General features: G+C 43.2%; 1 protein-coding gene across 5 annotated transcripts in view; it reads left to right on the top strand.

The window, feature by feature from the left end:
• UACA (uveal autoantigen with coiled-coil domains and ankyrin repeats) overlaps positions 1-18417 on the top strand; it is a 51473-nt gene that overhangs the window by 12936 nt on the left and 20120 nt on the right. For 4 of the 5 annotated variants that reach the window (XM_079952999.1, XM_079952997.1, XM_079952996.1 and 1 more), the window contains exon 2: positions 15839-15972. In XM_079952999.1, the coding sequence (XP_079809125.1) occupies positions 15839-15972 (134 nt within the window). Of the gene's footprint in view, positions 1-11055; positions 11451-15838; positions 15973-18417 lie in introns of those variants that run through there. The other variant, XM_079953000.1, reaches the window with a different exon arrangement.

The following is an 18417-nucleotide window of genomic DNA, read 5'->3' as shown; positions in this document are numbered from 1 at the left end:
TGAATGAAATGCTATTAGTGGTTAAATGTGTCAAGACTTGCCTGTATTACCGTAATTACAGGGTGGAGGGTTAATCTAAAACCTGCTGTTCTACAGTTCTAGAGTACACTGTCAAGTCATTGCTCTTCCAGTAGGGGAGGGGCCAGTGCTGCTCACTGGTGGAGCAGAACCTGCTTTGCATAGGGAAAGTCCCAGGTTCAGCCCCCCAACATCATGGCAGCCTGATGCCCTCCAGATGTTTTGGAATAGGACTCCCGTATTCATGCTGGCTGGAGAGTTATAATCCAAAACTCCTGGAGGGCACCAGATTAAGGAATGCTGATCCACAGTGAAAAACTGCCTTAGGTAGCACAGTTGGCAATGACTTTCCTCTACTTGAGAACCCTGCTAGCCAGAGAAGATGATACAGGCCTGACTTCCTGTAAGACAGTTTTGTACACTCAGTGGATAGCTGCAGGCTTAGGCCTGTGATTCTTTGGCCTGCGCTTGCACTACATTCAGGTTTACCTGACTATTGCATAGGGATGTAAGGCGGCAGCCATCTCCATCCTGTCCTGCATTCATTGCAACAACAACAACAATAAAAATAGTAAAAATAATAAAAATAAATGTAATAAATTGCACTTATAGCCCACCTTTTTCCTCCAAGGAGCTCAAGGTGGCATACATAGTTCTTTCTCCAAGTCCTCATTTAATCCGCACAACAACCCTGTGAGGTACGTTAGACTGAGAGGCAGTGACTGGCCCAATAAGCACTGTTTCTATGAAGGATAAAGTGCGAGACTGGTTACATTACGCTCAGATTAAAGAAGTCTTTAAGAATGATAAAAAGGTAGGGTTCCAGGTGGAGAAATCGAAGTTGGAAACAGAATTGTTAGAACCAAAGACTAAGGTATTATCAAGAATGTATAACTTGCTGTTAAAATGGAATACACAAGACGAAATGGTTAAATCGGTAATGGTAAAGTGGGCTCAGGATATTGGGTATAATATTATGTTTGAGGACTGGGAAAGGTTGTGGACCACTGGGTTGAACTTCACTGCATGTAATGCTTTGAAGGAAAATGTAATGAAAATGATATATAGATGGTACATGACCCCAGTTAAACTTACCAAAATATACCATTTGTCTGATAATAAATGTTGGAAATGTAAAGAACATGAAGGAACATTCTTTCATCTCTGGTGGACTTGCCCTAAAGTGAAGGCCTTCTGGGAAACGATATATAATGAGTTGAAGAAGGTATTTAAGTATACCTTTACTAAGAAACCTGAGGCCTTCCTTCTGGGTATTGTCGGCCAGAAGGTGTTAAAGAAGGACCGAACATTTTTTATGTATGCAACAACGGCAGCAAGGATACTTATTGCTAAGAATTGGAAAACTCAAGATCTACCCACACTGGAAGAGTGGCAGATGCAGCTGATGGACTATATGCAACTGGCCGAGATGACTGGTAGAATCCGTGACCTGGGAGAAGAGAGGGTCGAGGAGGACTGGAGGAAATTCAAGATTTATTTACAAAAATATTGTAATTTGGTTGAATGCTAAGAAGGATGCTAGATCATAAATAATTGCCTACCATTGAATTAGATCTGATTTTGACGATAAGTGAGATTAAGGAAAATGTAAACTTTTTGGAGAATTGCTAGATTTTATTTAAATGAGTGGAGATAAGATTGTAAACAAGTGGGTAATTTGCCTGAAAAATTTCTTTTTTGTAATGATGTAAGTGGGAGCGGGAGATGTGAGGGAGTCTAAAGAAGCGACAAAATTATGTTTTGATATAAGTAATGTTGTTTAATATTTACGCATTTGTATTTAAATTTTTTTAAATAAATTTGCATTAAAAAAAACAAAAAAAACAATAAGCACTGTTTCTATTCCACTACAGCTTTGCTTCCACTAAAACCTACCTTATTCATCTTGCTGCCAGCTGTGGCTGAAATGTACACAATTAATTTCAGTGCATGTCAATGGAAGTAAAATGTCAAAAACAACGCAGGGAATAATGCAATTTAAATAATGTTTGTGGGTTTAAAAGACAGCCCTAGTGAAAACGACTCCTATTTGCTTGCATGATTTTCAGTCCTGACCTCTTACAAACATGCACATTGTGGAAATTCTCTTAACTTTCCTACTTTTGAGTGAGGCTCTTAGGTCGGATTGCTTGCATTAGTATTCCAGCCTGCGCAAATCACAGGCACCTCCAAATCTGTCAGCTAAGCTCTGCTGGTTTCCCTTTGAAAGGGATATTACCATTTTGTCTTTCCATTTCATAATCGGAAATAAAGCACTCTTGCCAGTGTGAGTGATGGCATGTAAACATCAGCTGGATTTAATTTTGTTTGTCCCTCAGACTGTGTGTAAGATTGGGGGGGGGGGTGCCTGTATATGGAGGTGGCAGTGGGGTCCTGTTTCTTTCCAAACTAAACATAAGCTTCAAACTCCTTGTGGGAAGAGTAGAAGTGTGTGAAAGTGCTTCCTCCTGTTGCTTGTGGGTGTTTGCTTGGAATTTATTCTACCCTCGAGAAGCCATCTCATAACTGATGGCAGACTGTCCTTATTCATTAAGGTGCCACAAGACTTATTCTTTCCAGCCCACTTTGGTGAAGACACTGACATTTGTAAAACACACACTTTATGAGCTGGGCAATTAAACTGAGAAAGCTGCCAGCTAATTGTGAAGGAGCAGGCTGTCCCTCCCACATGTAACAGGAAGGTCAGTCTCTTCCTGTGATGTTTTAATCTTTCTGGAATGCTCTCCTCCTTTGGCTAAATCGTGAGTTAGGGTGAATGTAGCTTTAATGATAAGAAAAAAGCAGCTCCCCAAATATTTTTCCAAGGGGATGTGTCTATGCTGGGTGAGGCAGGCTTGAGTTTGAAGAAACTTCATGGGAGAGTTTTCGTTCATTCTCAGGATCTGATGCCTATTTTTCCAGATGTGTAAGCAAATTTTCCTCAAGGCCAATTGGCTTGTGACCCTTCCATTTCCTCCCCACCCCACCTTCTGTGTCCACTTGTAAAGATTTACTCATTTGCTTAAACCATTCTGGATTTATCTGCTCTGCAAACACTTTGGTGTAGTTCAGGCATTGCCAAGCTGGTGCCCTCTAGATCTTTTGTAACCACAATTCCCACCAGCTGTTGTACAAAACATCTGGAGGGAGCCAGCTTCACGAAGGCTGGTATAGCTTGTTCATCCCTCATCTCCACTTGTGGCACAGTCTAGGACTATATGGGTTGTATTTAGATCCTAATCTAAGTTACTAACTTCAGAGAGTCTAGTCTGAAAAGAGCTAGCATGGAATATCACAGTATCTGTTTATCTGTCAGTGATGCTGACATATTGAGGACCATGTATTGGGACTCCAAGCTAACTGTGCCCAGTTGCTGCTATGCCAGTGACTTCCCCACTGCCCCAGTTTACCCTCAAATTCTCAGAATTGTTGCTACTGTATGCAGACTTGTGACTTAAAGAGCAAATCTGTTCTTAGATACACTCCACAGAAAAATATTTATTTTTGTGAGCAATGTTGGTATCCAATATGTTGCTTGCAGTGGTGTGCAGTGATTTTTTTTGTAGGGGAACAGTTAAGGCCAGAGGTGTCAGCTTGCAAGGACAATTGTAGGGACGGGGAGGACGGGGATGACAATGTGCATGTGACGTCATGATATTGCACACATGAGCGTCGTACCTCCCTCCCTAAGCCAGGCAGAAGCTTCCCAGGCTTTGGGAAGGAGGTGCCAGGGGAATATTTAGGGAACTAGCCTAGTCCCCCTAGTCCACTGACCGCACCCCACTGGTCGCTTGATAGTGTTAAAGCTATTTATCATGTTAAATGAGGTCATGAGAGACTGTATAGCAGAGGAAGACCCATAGAGGAAGAGCCATCTGCCTTGCATGTAGCAGGTCCCCGGTTCATTCCCCAGCAGCTTTTCCAGGTACTGCTGTGAAAGACCCCATTCTGAAACCCCGGAGAGCTGCTGCCAGCCAGTGTGAACAAAACTGAGCTAGATGGACCAATGGTCTGACTCAGTATATGGCCGCTTCCTATGTTTTCCCCATGAGGAAGGCAAACGACCAGCAGTAGGTGGGGTCTACTGGAAATCATGACTGGGTGTGTTTATGATAAAGAAATGTGTCTGGACTGAGTGCTGTGTGTGTTTCTGCATGGCTTCCAGAGTGTCATCAAGGTGGGGTGCCATCTACAGAGGCACTCGCTTTGGCAGGTAGCCCGTTTTAAAATAAAAGCTGCTGTGTGGTTGGAAGCCTGTGCCTCTGTGTGTCTTGGCAGGAGAATCACTAGTGTTGCTGTTCTCGTGCTACAAGTCCGGGCCATGAGGCAGGAAGAAGCAAAAAGGGGAGGGTGTGTGTGTAAACAAACAATCACTAATTTCACATGAGCATCTGTGGCAAAAACGACGGTAGAGGGAGAGATTTTGATGGCCCACATACACACTTTATACTGAGTTCCCCTTTGGCAGCAAATGCTGCTTAAGGATGAATAGTTGGGGCAAGGCGTGGTTACCAAATGCATGAGTGTGGGACCCCCCGCTGCTAATTCTTTCTGTGTGTAGTCTGGCATCATGTGAGGCAGGCTAGGGACGTGCATAAACAAGTACAGCCAGTGCATTTGGAGAACCAGTGTGGTGCAGTGATTAGTGTGTTGGACAAGGGTTCAAATCCCTGCTCATCCGTGAAGCTCACTGTCTTGCAACCTCACCTTCCTCACAGGACTGTTGTGGTTCCAAAATGGGGAGGAAGAGAACCTTAAGCTCCTTGGAGGGATGATGGGGTGGAAATGCAATGAATCAATTTAGCAAATTTCCAAATGAAGAATCTTGGGAATAGTGGGTTTCAAAATGCATGGAAGCATTCCATCGGATCTCAGTAAATTCCCAATCTTTGACACAAACAGTGGCATTTGTCAGTATGGCTAGTTCTAGTCAATTCCCACTATTATTTGAATATTCTTGATTCGGGTTGCACCTTGTATATATTTCCTTATGCTGATATCCTATTCCCTCCACCCACCCTAGAACCCAAGGTAGTATGCCTGCAGTTCCCAAGTAGTCTCCCATCCAGGAACTGACCAGAACCGGACCTGCTTAGCTTCAGCAAGGGGCCATGTAATGTTCCTCCCTGCATATTGACATCAGACAGGTGCCTTCATTGTATTCCTTCAGTGCCTGCTTAAAACTCTTTTGTTTTGGCAAGCCTTTCCAGAAATATAGAAGTTACATGTGTTTTAATATCGTTTTAGCTAGTATGGAACTTAAGCCTCTTTTAAATATTTTTAATACCTATTTTTAACTTTTTTATAGATGATTTAAATGCTTAATTTTATTTGGTTGTAAACTGCTTAGAGGTTTGAGTCCCCTCCCACTGAATCAAGTAGGATGTACATTCTGTTTAATAATAAATATGTTGGAGATTTGGGGTATGATTTATTAAATGTTACCCCAAAAATAAGTTCCATGACAGATTTCATTGTAAGCCCTTGAGTACTCATGTTCCACTCATTCCTAGGTCATGTTGCTCAGCCTGATTTAGGATTTTATTGTGTTTGGATAATGTGTGTCTTGTTAGACTGGCTGCCTGGGTGTGATCAGAAGACAGAACAGTAATATGTTTAATAAAATTGAATCTGAATTTTTGCTTAAATTTGCAAAGCTGATGAAAAGAGAGGGCTTTGAGGGCAAGAGGTCATTGAAGAGATTAGCACACGGCTGCATCACCCCTCATCATCACCCCTCGCTTTAGTTACTTGAGATCCCACAGAACGCCACTTTTATCAGTTATCTGTTTAATCATCCTGACCTTGTAGAGACTATCAGCTCCTTGGCCCAGGATTGTGGGAGTCTGATGTCTCTTACAGGAACTCTGAAAGTACGGTAACTCAGTTTAAAAGAAACTTAATCAGTTGTGGAATTCACAGGGCAGTGAGTGACTGGAAGAGAGAATTACAGAGTAAGAAGTACACTATGTATCTTTCATAGAAATCCCTGGAATAATCTGGGAATGTCCCATGATTCTCCTGTTTACAGTTGTTCCACTTAGAGTTTCCAGCATTAGAATTGTCCCCTAGGCAATTTCTGGTGCATGGGCTAATAACTTGGTGCCAGGATACATTCCAGTTGCAGAGTTTTGAATAACATGCAGTGAGCAAAAACCTGATTCTGAAGTGTGGTCTAATCCTTGGAACAATGTGGTGGCAAAGCATAAGTACCACCACTTAAGCCAAAATCCCATGAAAATATATCAAAACATTAGTGTGACTTAATTGTGCTGGCAGATTATGCTTCTTACTACTTTTGCGGATTTTTGTGACGTAGAAACACGCAAGGTGGTGGACGCTTCTTCATTTGAGGTTTTTCAACAGAGGTGAAATGGCCATCACTTAGGGATTGTTTAGCTGTGTGATTCCTGCATTGCAGGGGGTTGGACTAGAATAGATGACCCTTGGGGTCCCTTCCAACACTTCAGTTCTGTGATTATATAAGGTTCCATTGGAATTGGAGCCGTAAGTGCTCAGTGTATGTGGCTCAGAGATAAATGATTGTGACCGAGGAATAGAGCAAGAGATGTCAGTTTTCAAATACTATAAGAGGACTTCAGAAGCCCTCGCCAAGTAGCTCCTTTTGACTGGGGTGCATCTGTGTTGGGGCTTTTCTGAGAGGGAGACCTCTCATTACCTTAACTGCAGGCCAGAAATTTACACTTGATTGGGTATGCGGAGGTTACACTTCTGTTGTCACCCTTTTCTTTTGGCATTCAGTGATCACCACCATCTCTCATTTGGCATGAGTCATTAACTGCAAGAGAGATCACCTTACCAGTCCAGTTGGTAAGCCTTGTAAGGCAGGTGCTGTTTTTCTCAATTTGAGAGCAGATGCTGAGGATTTATTAGCCTGTGGCCAGCTCCATTTGTAAGAGAACTTGACAAAAACTTGAGTTCTGCAGAATGAAAGAAGAAATGGGTCCAGTCTAGTGGCGGCCTTGATCCTCGCTGCTTGGATAATCTAGAAACTGGAAAACTTCAAACTCCTTAGAAGCAGCAGAAACTATTAATAGCCTTTATTGCTGGTAGCACCCAGTGATTCCAATTCTCTGTGTTCACAGCAGCTGTATGCCCTTTCCGCTGGTAATTTAAGAACATCCTGTCTCATTTTACCCTGATCTGCAGGAGTAATCCGTGCTCTTGGTACATTACATACCACAAACGCCTCTTTCTACCTTTACTGCAAGGTACTGTAAGTCTTTTAATATGTAGGCTCTCAAAAACCAAACAAGTTAGGAAGGATTTACCCCTTTTAAACAACAGGGGCTGCATTGGATGTACTGTATTGTGGGTGTCTGCAAAACTTTATAATCTGTTTCATGTTAGCTTTTGGTGCATAGCTGTCAACTTTTCCCTTTTCTTGCAAGGAATCCTATTCGGAATAAGGGAATTTCCCTTAAAGGGAAAAGTTGACCGCCATGTTGGTGATATGACATGTTCTAAGATCATAAATTTGTAGCATTGGAAGGGACCCTAAGGATCATCCAACCCCTTGGTGAATAGACATTCCGTTGTGGCGACTGTGACCTTAGTTTAAGGTATACCTAGCTTGTATACCTGAGTTTCTAACACTGCTTATATATAGTATAAATGTATAGCATTGTCAGCAGTTAGGATTTTCTGTGTTATTATTATCTTTAAATCTCACTCTCTTCAAAAAGAAGCTGAAAATGTCTAACAGTAATAAAAGCAACAAAACAACTGGCAGAAAAGAAACAGCAGCAGATAATGCTTTGTCAAGCATTAAAAGGAGAATAAACCCACCAGCAGGAGTGAGGTGGTTTCAGTAACTAACTGTCTTAGGTGTAAGCTCCATTGGACGTGGTAGTTAAAAGCCTTTTTAAACAAGACTAATGACCTCCTTCACATTTTTCTTTTTTTTTTATAAATAATTTTTTTATTGCATTTTCCACAAAAAAGGAACAAAAAAGCAAATTTTCACAAACATTACAAAAAAGAAAAATTTTCACAAACATTACAAAAGAGAAAAAAAAAGACATAAACAAAAAAAGAAGAGAAAAAAGGAGATTTTAAAATAAAAGTAAACTCACTTTCCAATTATAACCTTCAAAACCTTATTTTCCTTACTTCCACCCGCCTCCCGATCTTGTATTCTATGTAATAATTAGTTCAGCAAGCTCAATCTTTGTTCGTTTTAATTCTTGATCCCTCCCTTTGTGCTCTTATTTAACTCAGTCACTAGAACCCCTTCTTTTCCTTTTCAATGTCCTCAACATTCAAAGATTTTACAGTGTTTTTGTAAATAGACTTTAAACTTCTTCCAGTCCTCTTCCACCTGCTCTTCTCCTTGATCTCGAATTCTGCCGGTCATTTCAGCCAGTTCCATATAGTCTATTACTTGCATCTGCCATTCTTCCAGAGTGGGTAGATCTTGTGTCGTCCTTCACATTTTTCAGGCTTGAGTGGTTAAAGAACTTAAACTTGCAGGAGACTTGCAACTTAGGCTGTATTCTGGTCAGGATGAGGCATATCTTATGATTTATCCCCCACCTCCCAAAAAATCACTGCCTCGGTCTGCAGCAATTCCTTTACTCCTTATTCCCATTACACTGTGTCTGGTTTATCTATCCTGCAGACTTTCTTCACTCCTCTCGCTATAAATATTCCTTGAGTTCTTTATTCTGGCCTACAGGAACCTGATTCAACCTCATTTTTCAATCCAAGCATCTTGCTTCCACCAGCCCAGGATTCCAAAATCCATACAGCTGGAATCGGGTTTGAGGTTATTTGGTCAACCATTTGCACAGCTGAGGTTCTGTATTTCTAAATGTTATTCACAGTCATTAATACAGCTAATACCATAAAACTTCCAAAAATAAACATGTGAATATCATGAAGACCACATTGAGACTATCACAAAAAATCATTATCAGACACACACACACACACACACACACACACACACAGACCACCCACTCAAAGAAAGCAGAAAAGACGTGAGTACGTAATTTCACCCCAGAAGGGATATTTAATCATGTATTTATTTAGGAGCAGGGTCAGTGGGAATGAGTTTATGGAACCAAAGTGGCAAAGAGCCCACCAATTCCTTGGGAGTATAATATTTTTCACCAGGTTGGAACCTGGATGTGAAATTCATTTGGCACCTGCTGTAGGCAGAAGGAAGCAAGATATAATGTGGCAAGTCAGGTAAACAACTTATTTTTAAGATCTTTGAAGCTAGTTTAATTTGCCCTTGAACTTTCTTAACATTATAAACCCAAATTGTGGTGGATTTACAAAATGACTTGCTGGTCCCGTTCATATGAGATTTTGCTAACCATTTCAGTGTCATTTTTCTTGGAATGTTGTTTTCGTGAGGGAAAGCTGCTGGATTGCACAGCTGGTTTCCTAGAATATACCGTTTTCCAAGTTCACTCTAATGTTAAAGCAGGAAGCAGGAAGCAATTCAGCTTCTACTTTCCAGCGTTATGAGAAGTGGATGCACTTCTGCCTTGCCAGGGAAGCGAGTTCAATTGTAGAAAATGACCAACAACCTTTGCAACAATGCAGTTTTGCATGGGTGGAATGGAGGCTGAGGGGAGCGCTGGTTGAGGCCAACAGTTCGCCTGTGTCTTGCATTGCCAGATCCAAGGCCAACAATTCATCTATGTCTCCAAGTGTTTTCGACATCAAGTATGCATACATACCCACTCAGGAAAAAGGAGCAGTAATGTTAGCTCACCTGCCCATACCTGGTAGATCTCTTGAGTACTGCTGCAGTCTCTCGAATGTTATTTCTTTGGTGCAGCTTATCTGAGCCCAAGCACTGAGGCAAACCAAAGAAGCTGTCAATGGCTGCTCCCAGCTTTGAACCACTCAGCATCACCAGAGTGGTATCAATGCAAGACCTTATTTAGGCAAGCATTTTGTGACTGGGAATGAGTGAGGGGATCCTTCTATTTTAAAATGCTGAATGTTGTTGTCCATGAGTCTTTTATGGGGGTGTGGGGGAAGGAGGAACTGGAGTTTGCCTATTGAATGGACAAATGTCCTCTGGTAGACCACCAACCGACCTCTGAGCCACCATTAGAACTTTCTAAGAAGGGTCACCTCAGCAAATTGTATTTTCAGTCCCTCTGTCTTAATAGTCTGGAGGGCTCTCCCCCCCCCCCCCCCGCATATTTCATGGGCTCCCTTTGGACCATTTGATCTGGAAGATTCAAAGCTGGTGTCATCCAACTGTGCTAAAGATGGCATTTTAAGAGTGTGCCTTCCTTGTTAAAACTGAAAAGGAGAAAAGGGAGTACTGCATCCCTAGCCCTGTTAATCACTGTGTTGTCTATTTGATGGACAAACCTCCATGGGGCTTCTCAACTAGCCAGCAAGGAGACAGCCTGGCAGCAAAAGTAAACTGAAACCTCCTTGGCTTTCAGAATGGGGTCCGTGCTTGTAAAAGGAGAGTTCTTTTTATTTATTTAATTTTTTTTAGAAAAGCAGGGGCACGTGTGTCTTCTAAATAAACATCTGAGATACTTTTGTCAAAATAGACTCTTGCATTCCTCTCTGCTGGACGCAGTCATATGATTACAAAGCCGCGATCGGCTCTTAAGCTGTTGGGAGCCCGTACTGGTTAATGACGGGTCCCTGGTAGAACTGATCATGCCCTATTTTACAATGGCTTAGTTTCCCTTGGAAAGTGTCACTTGAAAGCTAATTGGGCACAACATACTGCATTTGCTTCTTAGAGGGAGTGCAGTGCCTGGGTCAGTAGCACATGTCGCCCGCTCGTGGTGTGAGCAGTTTGTGCACATTCTTGCCTCTCTGGCCGGCAGCGGCCGTCACGTATTACTCACCGGTTGAGCATGCACTGGATATATTATTAGCTATTTCTTTCGATCGCTCAGCTATCAAGTACCGGGCAAATCAAAAAATAGCTCTGGACTGGTGTGAGACTGTCTGCATATTGTTTACAGGATATTTTGGAGCGGGGCAATATTTACTGTGTCTGAACTGCAGAGGCAGTAGTTGGCGCTACGGCGCAGGAGGAGTGAAAACAAAAGCCACGTTGGTGTTGGGCATCCCCCTCCTCCAGTGCCAGGCGGGGGCAGCTGCAGCAGTTGGCACAGCCCGCTGGAAGGGACGGTGCCACTTGGCACAGCCCTGCCCCTAGAAGCTGCCCAGTTGTCTTCTCAAGAGTGATGAAGTCTGAAGAAGACCCCGAAGACGGAGACAGCCTGTCAGGGGATCCAAGCTAAGGGAAGAAGGACCAAGATGAATGCAGAAGGGCAGCAGAAATTCAGGTTGCACTGGGCAGCCCCCTTGGACTCTGGCTGTAGCTGAATGTCGGGTTTGCTGTTCACTCTTGGCAGCCAGGACTCGGGAACTCTAGAATGAGTTGCTGGTTTTCCTGTGCCCTTAAAAACACAGTAGGTATCGTCTTACGGCAGAGCAGCTTCCAACTTTTTGCCACAGCTTGCATTGTTCCTTCTCAATGTGGCCTGAATTGCAGCATTTGCTTGTTGTAGTATTCTTTCCGCTTAGAACTCTTTGTGAGAATTTCTCTTAATTTATGCCTTTTTGTGCAGTACAGCAGGTGAATTGAAGAGATGGATGATCTCGGTGCTGCACTCTTTATGGTAGATTTCTGTTCAGAAGGAGTTGCTGGGCTTCTAATGTTTGAAATCCTTTAAATTGTAATCCTGTTGTCTTTATATCCCACCTTTATTCGATCTTGGAAGCTTACACCTGTGACAGACACACTGTTTGCAGCCCTCCAGGTATTCGCTTTGAGAGGAGCTTCTATTGGTGTATTTACCGTATCTGTTTAACTGTAACTGGGAATGTTTAACCAAACCATTCTAGTTATTCTATATACTTAGCATGCTGGAGCACTTGTGGGCTCTTAAGTTTTCAATGAAAGGAAATATTAATTGCCTAAACTTAAAAATGTCAAGTATGCTTAGGGAATGGGTAGAGGTCAAAAGCATTTATTTCAGTTCCTGGAAAGGGATGCATCACTTCTGCGTTCTGCACCAGCACTGCCCAGTATATTTTTATGCTAGGTAGAAATGCTTGCCATTGAGAATTCTGCTAGTTTGTCAATGACACAGATGTGCAGGAATATAGAAAGTGAAGAGACTGAAATGGTGCTTCCAGTTGCTTTCTTCTTTTTGAAATGTGCCTGCCTGGGATTCCTTGAAAAGATTTATCAGGCTTTTTCAAAGTCAAATAGGACTTGATTTCTGCTGCAAGTGCTTGGTCCCAATCCTGAAATAGAGAATGTGGGGCACTTGTATTGGAGAGCCTGTGGTATTTAGCTCTTCAGGTGTTTGCCATTTCTTCCCTGTAGGTGGTCCAGGTGAGGCTGTTTCTTCCCCATCCAAACTGAGTTGTGGCTTTAGAGTCGCAGTGGTGGTGGTATTTGAGAATTTTCTGGGAGAGGTTTTGCAGGCAAGAATTGGCCACCTGGGAACAGCTTAAGTGCCACTCATCTGCCGATGCTTCCCTGCAAAAGCCCCCGTCACCCCCAAAATCACATGCATTAAAATCAGCGTAACATAAGCATCCTTAATTCCATGCTTGTTTCTTTTGAAATGTCTTGTTTGGCCTTCAGATGCTGGATGTTTTGATGACTCCAGAAAGGGTTCAGTAGGTCAGTGGTGCTGCCTTTGCTCCTTTGAAGAGCCCTAGAAGGGAGCGGCTGAAGACTGAGGGGCTGAGAGATGAAAGCAGGCTCGCCCCATACCATTATAATCCCATACAGGCCAGAATTAGCCGTGGGATAATCAAATATGACGTCCATTGGCTTTTGTGCAGTTTTTGCCTACTGACTTGGAGCAAATGCAAACGTGGAGTCCTGCTGCGGCCCCAGTTCTAGATGGAAAGGTATACCTGGACATGCAGACCAACTTGTGGTCACTGTGCCCTCAAATATGCCTTTCTGAAGCTGTTGATACCAAGGGGATATTTGTGTGCACAAGTTTTTAAATCTGATTGCTGGGAGGTGAAAGATTTAAATATTGTTGTTCATAGATTTTTTTAAACTACTGTTGCACATTGGAAATAGGGCTGTGCAATAAATAGCAGTATTGAAACAACATCACAATATATATCGAGATATCGTGATATTTAGCTGGTGATATATTGTGATGTTGAAAATCAGATATTGCCCAGCCCTAATTGGAAGTAGCTTCTTATTTGCAAGGTAATGAGTTGAGCAAAGCCTGGTCTATATGTACAATACATGGAACAAGGTAGCTTGGTGGACCATTGAATGGCAACATGTATTTGGAAGCTTCTTGTATGTAGAAAGCTAGCACATCGGGGGGGGGGGAGTGGCTAGAATTTTCTCCCTGCTGGTACCAGTTTAGCGTTTGCTGCTGGTATGGCAACTGCTGTTTCTCCCTCTGGTAATGGATTTCCTGCTAGCTAGTGGGGTGCATACCCAAATTGTGCTATTGTGGTTTCGTGACACTACAGACAGAAACATGATACCCTGCTTTGGAATGCAGTTGCTTGCTGTGTAGTGGGAGGCAAATAAAATAAAATAAAATTATTGCTTCCACATTCATTTGGGTCACTTTGCAAGTTGTCTTTCCGTAGAAATGACTGGAAAAAAGCAGGTGCCTTTCAGCGTTTGAATGACACTACGGATTGCACTTTCTCTCTCTTTTTGTGGTCTAGGTGTGCCTGCCAGGAAGCTGCAGTGGGCATTAGTTTTGGCTTCTTCTGTACATTTCCAGAGCAAACCACACATGCTGCCATTCATAGGCAGGAAGATACTGCTTTCATTTCAGGCAGAGATTTAATCTGCAGCTTGAGAGGAATAACACATGAAATAGGCCCACACCCAGTTGAGATGGGAAGTGGGAGAACCTCAAAAACAACACATTCCTGTGCAGTTCAAATGTAGCCATTATCCTTTGAGTAGAAATGCAAGCCTTTTGCAAGAAACGAGGACTTGGGCGTTGGTGGGCTGAAGTAGGGGAAGAGAGTGTTTTGGATTTCAGTACTTTTTCTTTCTGTCTATCTTGAAAACAAGAAATGCCAAGTAGGGTGGAGAACCTTGTTTCTATTCTGAGAAGGCACCGAGGTGGCCTGACTGGAAATCCAAACAGAACGCTCCTGGCAATTAAAGCAGAGCAAGGAGGCTCTGGAAACAGAAAGGGCCTCTTGATGGTTAAACTGGTGTGCAAGTGATATCATAGACTCCTTCTGTTTTAGAAGAATTGTAATTAGTTCTACCGGAAGCTAGAATTCAAAGGAATAGAGGAAAAAGCTGTTTTGTGGGAGGTCTGGCTTATTATCCTATTCATTCATTCATTCATTCATTCATTTGCATTTATATCCCATTTTTCCTCCAAGGAGCTCAAGGTGGTATACATAGTTCTCCTCCTCATTAAATCCCTCCAACAACCCTCATGACTCCAGCAACTAACTGAAGGGCCACTGATCTTCCCCAGCTCTGACCTAGCACATTGTCAGCTGTGGCAGGCAGCAACTCTCCATGATCTTGGGCAGGAAGATGCTTTTCCTATCAGCTTCTATCTACACCAGGGATGGTGAATTGCCAGCCCTCAGGCTGGGTGCAATGAAGGCCCTGGGCCCTCCCCACACCACCTGAAATCTCCCTCCTTACCGCCTCTCTCCACACACACACACACACACACACACACACTGCCCTTAGAAGCAATAGAATTTGGTGGTGAGCATTTTCAAAGTGGGTTGCAGCTGGGAAGCATTGACTGTCTTCTCCCCAGCTGTGACCCCTCTTCTGAAAACTTCCTCTGCACCAGAATTAGGCTTGGGGAAAAACCTATTTATTGCATGAGAGAGTTTTAAATGTGAGTGCATGTGTATATGTATAGAATTAGTTGTAACTGGGATGTTTGTTTATTTTTTGCATTTATATCCCACCTTTTTCTCCCCTGGAACTCAAGGTGACTTATGTGGTTCTCCCCCTCCTCGTTCAATCCCCACAGCAAGCCTGTGACGTAGACTAGGCTGAGAGTGAGTGACTGGCCCAAGGGCACCCAGCAAGCTTCAAGGCTGAGTGCAGACTTGAACCCCTGACTCCCAGGTCCAGCATTAACCACTGCACCACCGCTGGCTTGGTGTGTGTGCTATGTAAAATTCAGTTCAAAAAAGAAAGCCTTGTTGAAGCCTAACTGTGTTTGCAGGAGAGGTGATCTTTCTGGAGAGAGTGCAGTGAGGGTGGTTGGCTGGAGGGCTAACTTTGCCTCCCCAGCTGAAGTCTGCAAGAAGGTCACCTCTCCCCTCTAGCTATTAGGCTTGGAAAAGCCAAAACACTCTCCACACCAAGCCTGATTGTGTTTAAGGTAACCCATTCCTCTGATCGTTGTTTAAGTGAAGCTGCCCATTGAGCTGAGATCTTCTGCATCTCTAAGCACATTCAAGTATACACTGAACTGCAGAAAGGTGCTGCAAATATCCTATTATCTTATTTCGTGAGAATAACATTGCATGCCAGTTAATAATGGGATGCAAAAGGCATGAATCCTTCATGGTTTTCTCAGTGTTTGGATTTTTCTTAAGTACTTCCCGTATTAAACTGACACAATAATATGTGAAACCAAGCTCCTTCAGTTTTTTGTTTCGTTAAAGCCCAGAAGCAGCTTTCCTTGGCTTCCGTTTCTTAAGGGATTTTCCCTTCCAGCTACATGGATGGCAGATGAATAACACTTCTCCCCCTCCCCCACTTTATCCTCTATGGGAAACAGGCATTTTTGCTCGTATTTCTGAGGGATTTGCACCACTGTACACTGAAAACATTTCTCCCGCATTCTTTGAACAGTTAACTGCAGACTGGAACAAGTACGATGATCGCTTGATGAAAGCTGCTGAACGGGGCGACGTGGAAAAGATCTCGTCTGTCCTTGCCAAGAAGGGCGTAAACCCCACCAAACTCGATGTGGAAGGAAGATCTGCGTGAGTAGAAGTCGGGGTTTTGACCTCAGCTGCTCTGCCCACCTCCCACCAAGTTTGTAGCCCACCCACCCCTTGGAGGAGGGCTGCTTAGATGTGTCTTTTTTGCCTTTGATCTTCCTGGCCCCTTCCAAATTTTTGAGAGGGGCACTGTTGTTTCTGTTGGCTCTTATCTGCCTAGTGCTTATTTCCTGTAAGCCTCCCTGAGCCTTGGAAAGGTGCCATAGAAATGTTTTAAATAAACAGAAAGCTGTTGGGACCTGTATCCTGCGGAAGAGCATTTTATGCTTCCACACATACAGGGCATGTTTGGATGTCATGCTGAACTGGGTAAACATGTGGTTTAGTGGAGGGGAAACCTGGGGGCCCTCCAGATGTTACTGGACTACAGCTCTGACCACCCCCAACCTTGGGCCATGCTGGCTGGCGCTGATGGGAGCTGTAGTCCAACAGCAACTGGAAGGCACTATGAAAGCTGTTTGAGATGAATTGTTTTCCTTGACACAGTAATATGCAGCTGATCCAGAAGCAAGTAATTGGGTGGTCTCTGCCTGGTTGATTCAAAAAAATCTGTCTAGGTTGCAGGGTGTGTTTGTGGTTTGGTTCCAAACTTGCTCCAGACGAGAATAAAAGGCCTGGGTCTTTCCCATGCGGTTTGTATTACTTGTGTGGTGTCTGTCCCACTCCTGGGTCCCTTTTTGTTTCACTCTCTGAACTCCTGTGTGCGCACATAATAAAAGGGGAGATATTTGTGGTAACTTCAGAAGCTTCTCAGGAGCCAATCCGGAGAAGGTTTGAATGGCAGTCTCAAGTTACTGCACAAAGCTGTTTGCTGTCTTAAATGGTAAGCGGTGAGGACATTTAATGCTAGGGTTATTCTGTGAGCCTTGTATTGGATGCTTTGTGGTGAGTGACTTGTCTGGGTGGTTGTAGGTCACAGCCTGCATACCCCCAAGAGTTTCCAAGATGAAAGCCAGAGGTCAGAGGCATTCAGGCACAGCTTCTCACTCTCTGGAACCAACATCCAGAGATGTGGCTTCTCAGCCTAGCCATGAGCTCACTCGTTGGTGTTGAGCAAGCCAGCACCTCAGCCCCTTTATTCTAATACAGTGGTACCTCTGGTTACGTACTTAATTTGTTCCGGAGGTCTGTTCTTAACCTGAAACTGTTCTTAACCTGAAGCACCACTTTAGCTAATGGGGCCTCCTGCTGCTGCTGCGCCACCGGAGCACGATTTCTGTTCTCATCCTGAAGCAAAGTTCTTAACCTGAAGCACTATTTCTGGGTTAGCGGAGTCTGTAACCTGAAGCGTATGTAACCCAAGGTACCACTGTATGGAGATAACAATGGTCAGCTTCACAGGGCTGTTGTAAGGATTGCTGAGAATTACAGAAATCTCTGAGTTTGTGCATTCTCAGCAGACTGAAAAACAGAAATCCAGGGTTAACCTACATTCTATCTGGCTGCTCAAAGATTGCCTTTCCATTAGGGTTTAACTGTTGCACATTCTTCTTCCTCTTCTTCTTCTTCACTCATTTTATGAATTGTTTTATGTGAGGTATCCCAAAGCAATTTATAATATAGCATATATACAACAGTTATGCATATTAACACAGTTAAAGAATTCGCAACAATAAAAAGAACAGTTTAGAAATCACCCAATTATAAATACAAAAACAGTTTAAAACAACAACAGTACATACATAAAACCAATTCAAATCCCAGATACAAACTGGGGTAAAGATTTTAGAAGGCTTGTTCTAAAAGATTGTTCTCCTGTTGGAAGATTTGAACTGCAGTCCTTTACTCGCTTAACCCAGGAGTAAATCCCATTAAATCCCAAAAGGTCCTAATTGAGACTAAACTTGTGTAGGATTGCACTGCACATTGAGACCAAGACATCCAGAAACCCCTTGGATGAGTGTCCTTCTGGTGCCGCCAGATCCAGAGCTGTTCAGGACTTTATGGCCCCAACACGTTATTGGCCCACGGGACATAGCAGGAGATGCTTGGTATGGTTTTCTGTGTGAGGCAGGAGGAGGATGGGGAGATCTGAAAGTGGGATGTGTGTGTGTGTGTCTGTGTGTGTGTGTGTTTAAAGAAGGCTTTTGCCATGGTAAGGCCATTTCCTGATGAGGTTTAAATTTCTGTCAGCCTCTTCTTGTTTCTCTATAAGGGTGGTGGCCTATTAAATTGGTTCACCCCCAGAAGCTAATAGATCCTGAGGGCTCTAAGAGACTTTTCAGCTCACATTTACTTATCCCATTTATATTTATAGTTGTGTTTTAATGTTATAACCTCCCTGGGATCATAGGATGAAGGGTGGGAAATAGATAGATAGATAGATAGATAGATAGCGGTGGTGGTGGTGGTGGTGGTGTTGATGATGATGATAATAATAATCATAATTTACTACATTTGCATCCCATCTTTCCTCCAGTGAGGTGA

Source organism: Podarcis cretensis (genome assembly GCF_951804945.1).
Source record: "Podarcis cretensis genome assembly, chromosome: 14".
NCBI classification, from domain to species: domain Eukaryota; kingdom Metazoa; phylum Chordata; class Lepidosauria; order Squamata; family Lacertidae; genus Podarcis; species Podarcis cretensis.
The sequence above is the reverse complement of the archived record's forward strand: the minus strand, read 5'-3'. Positions and strand labels throughout refer to the sequence as shown.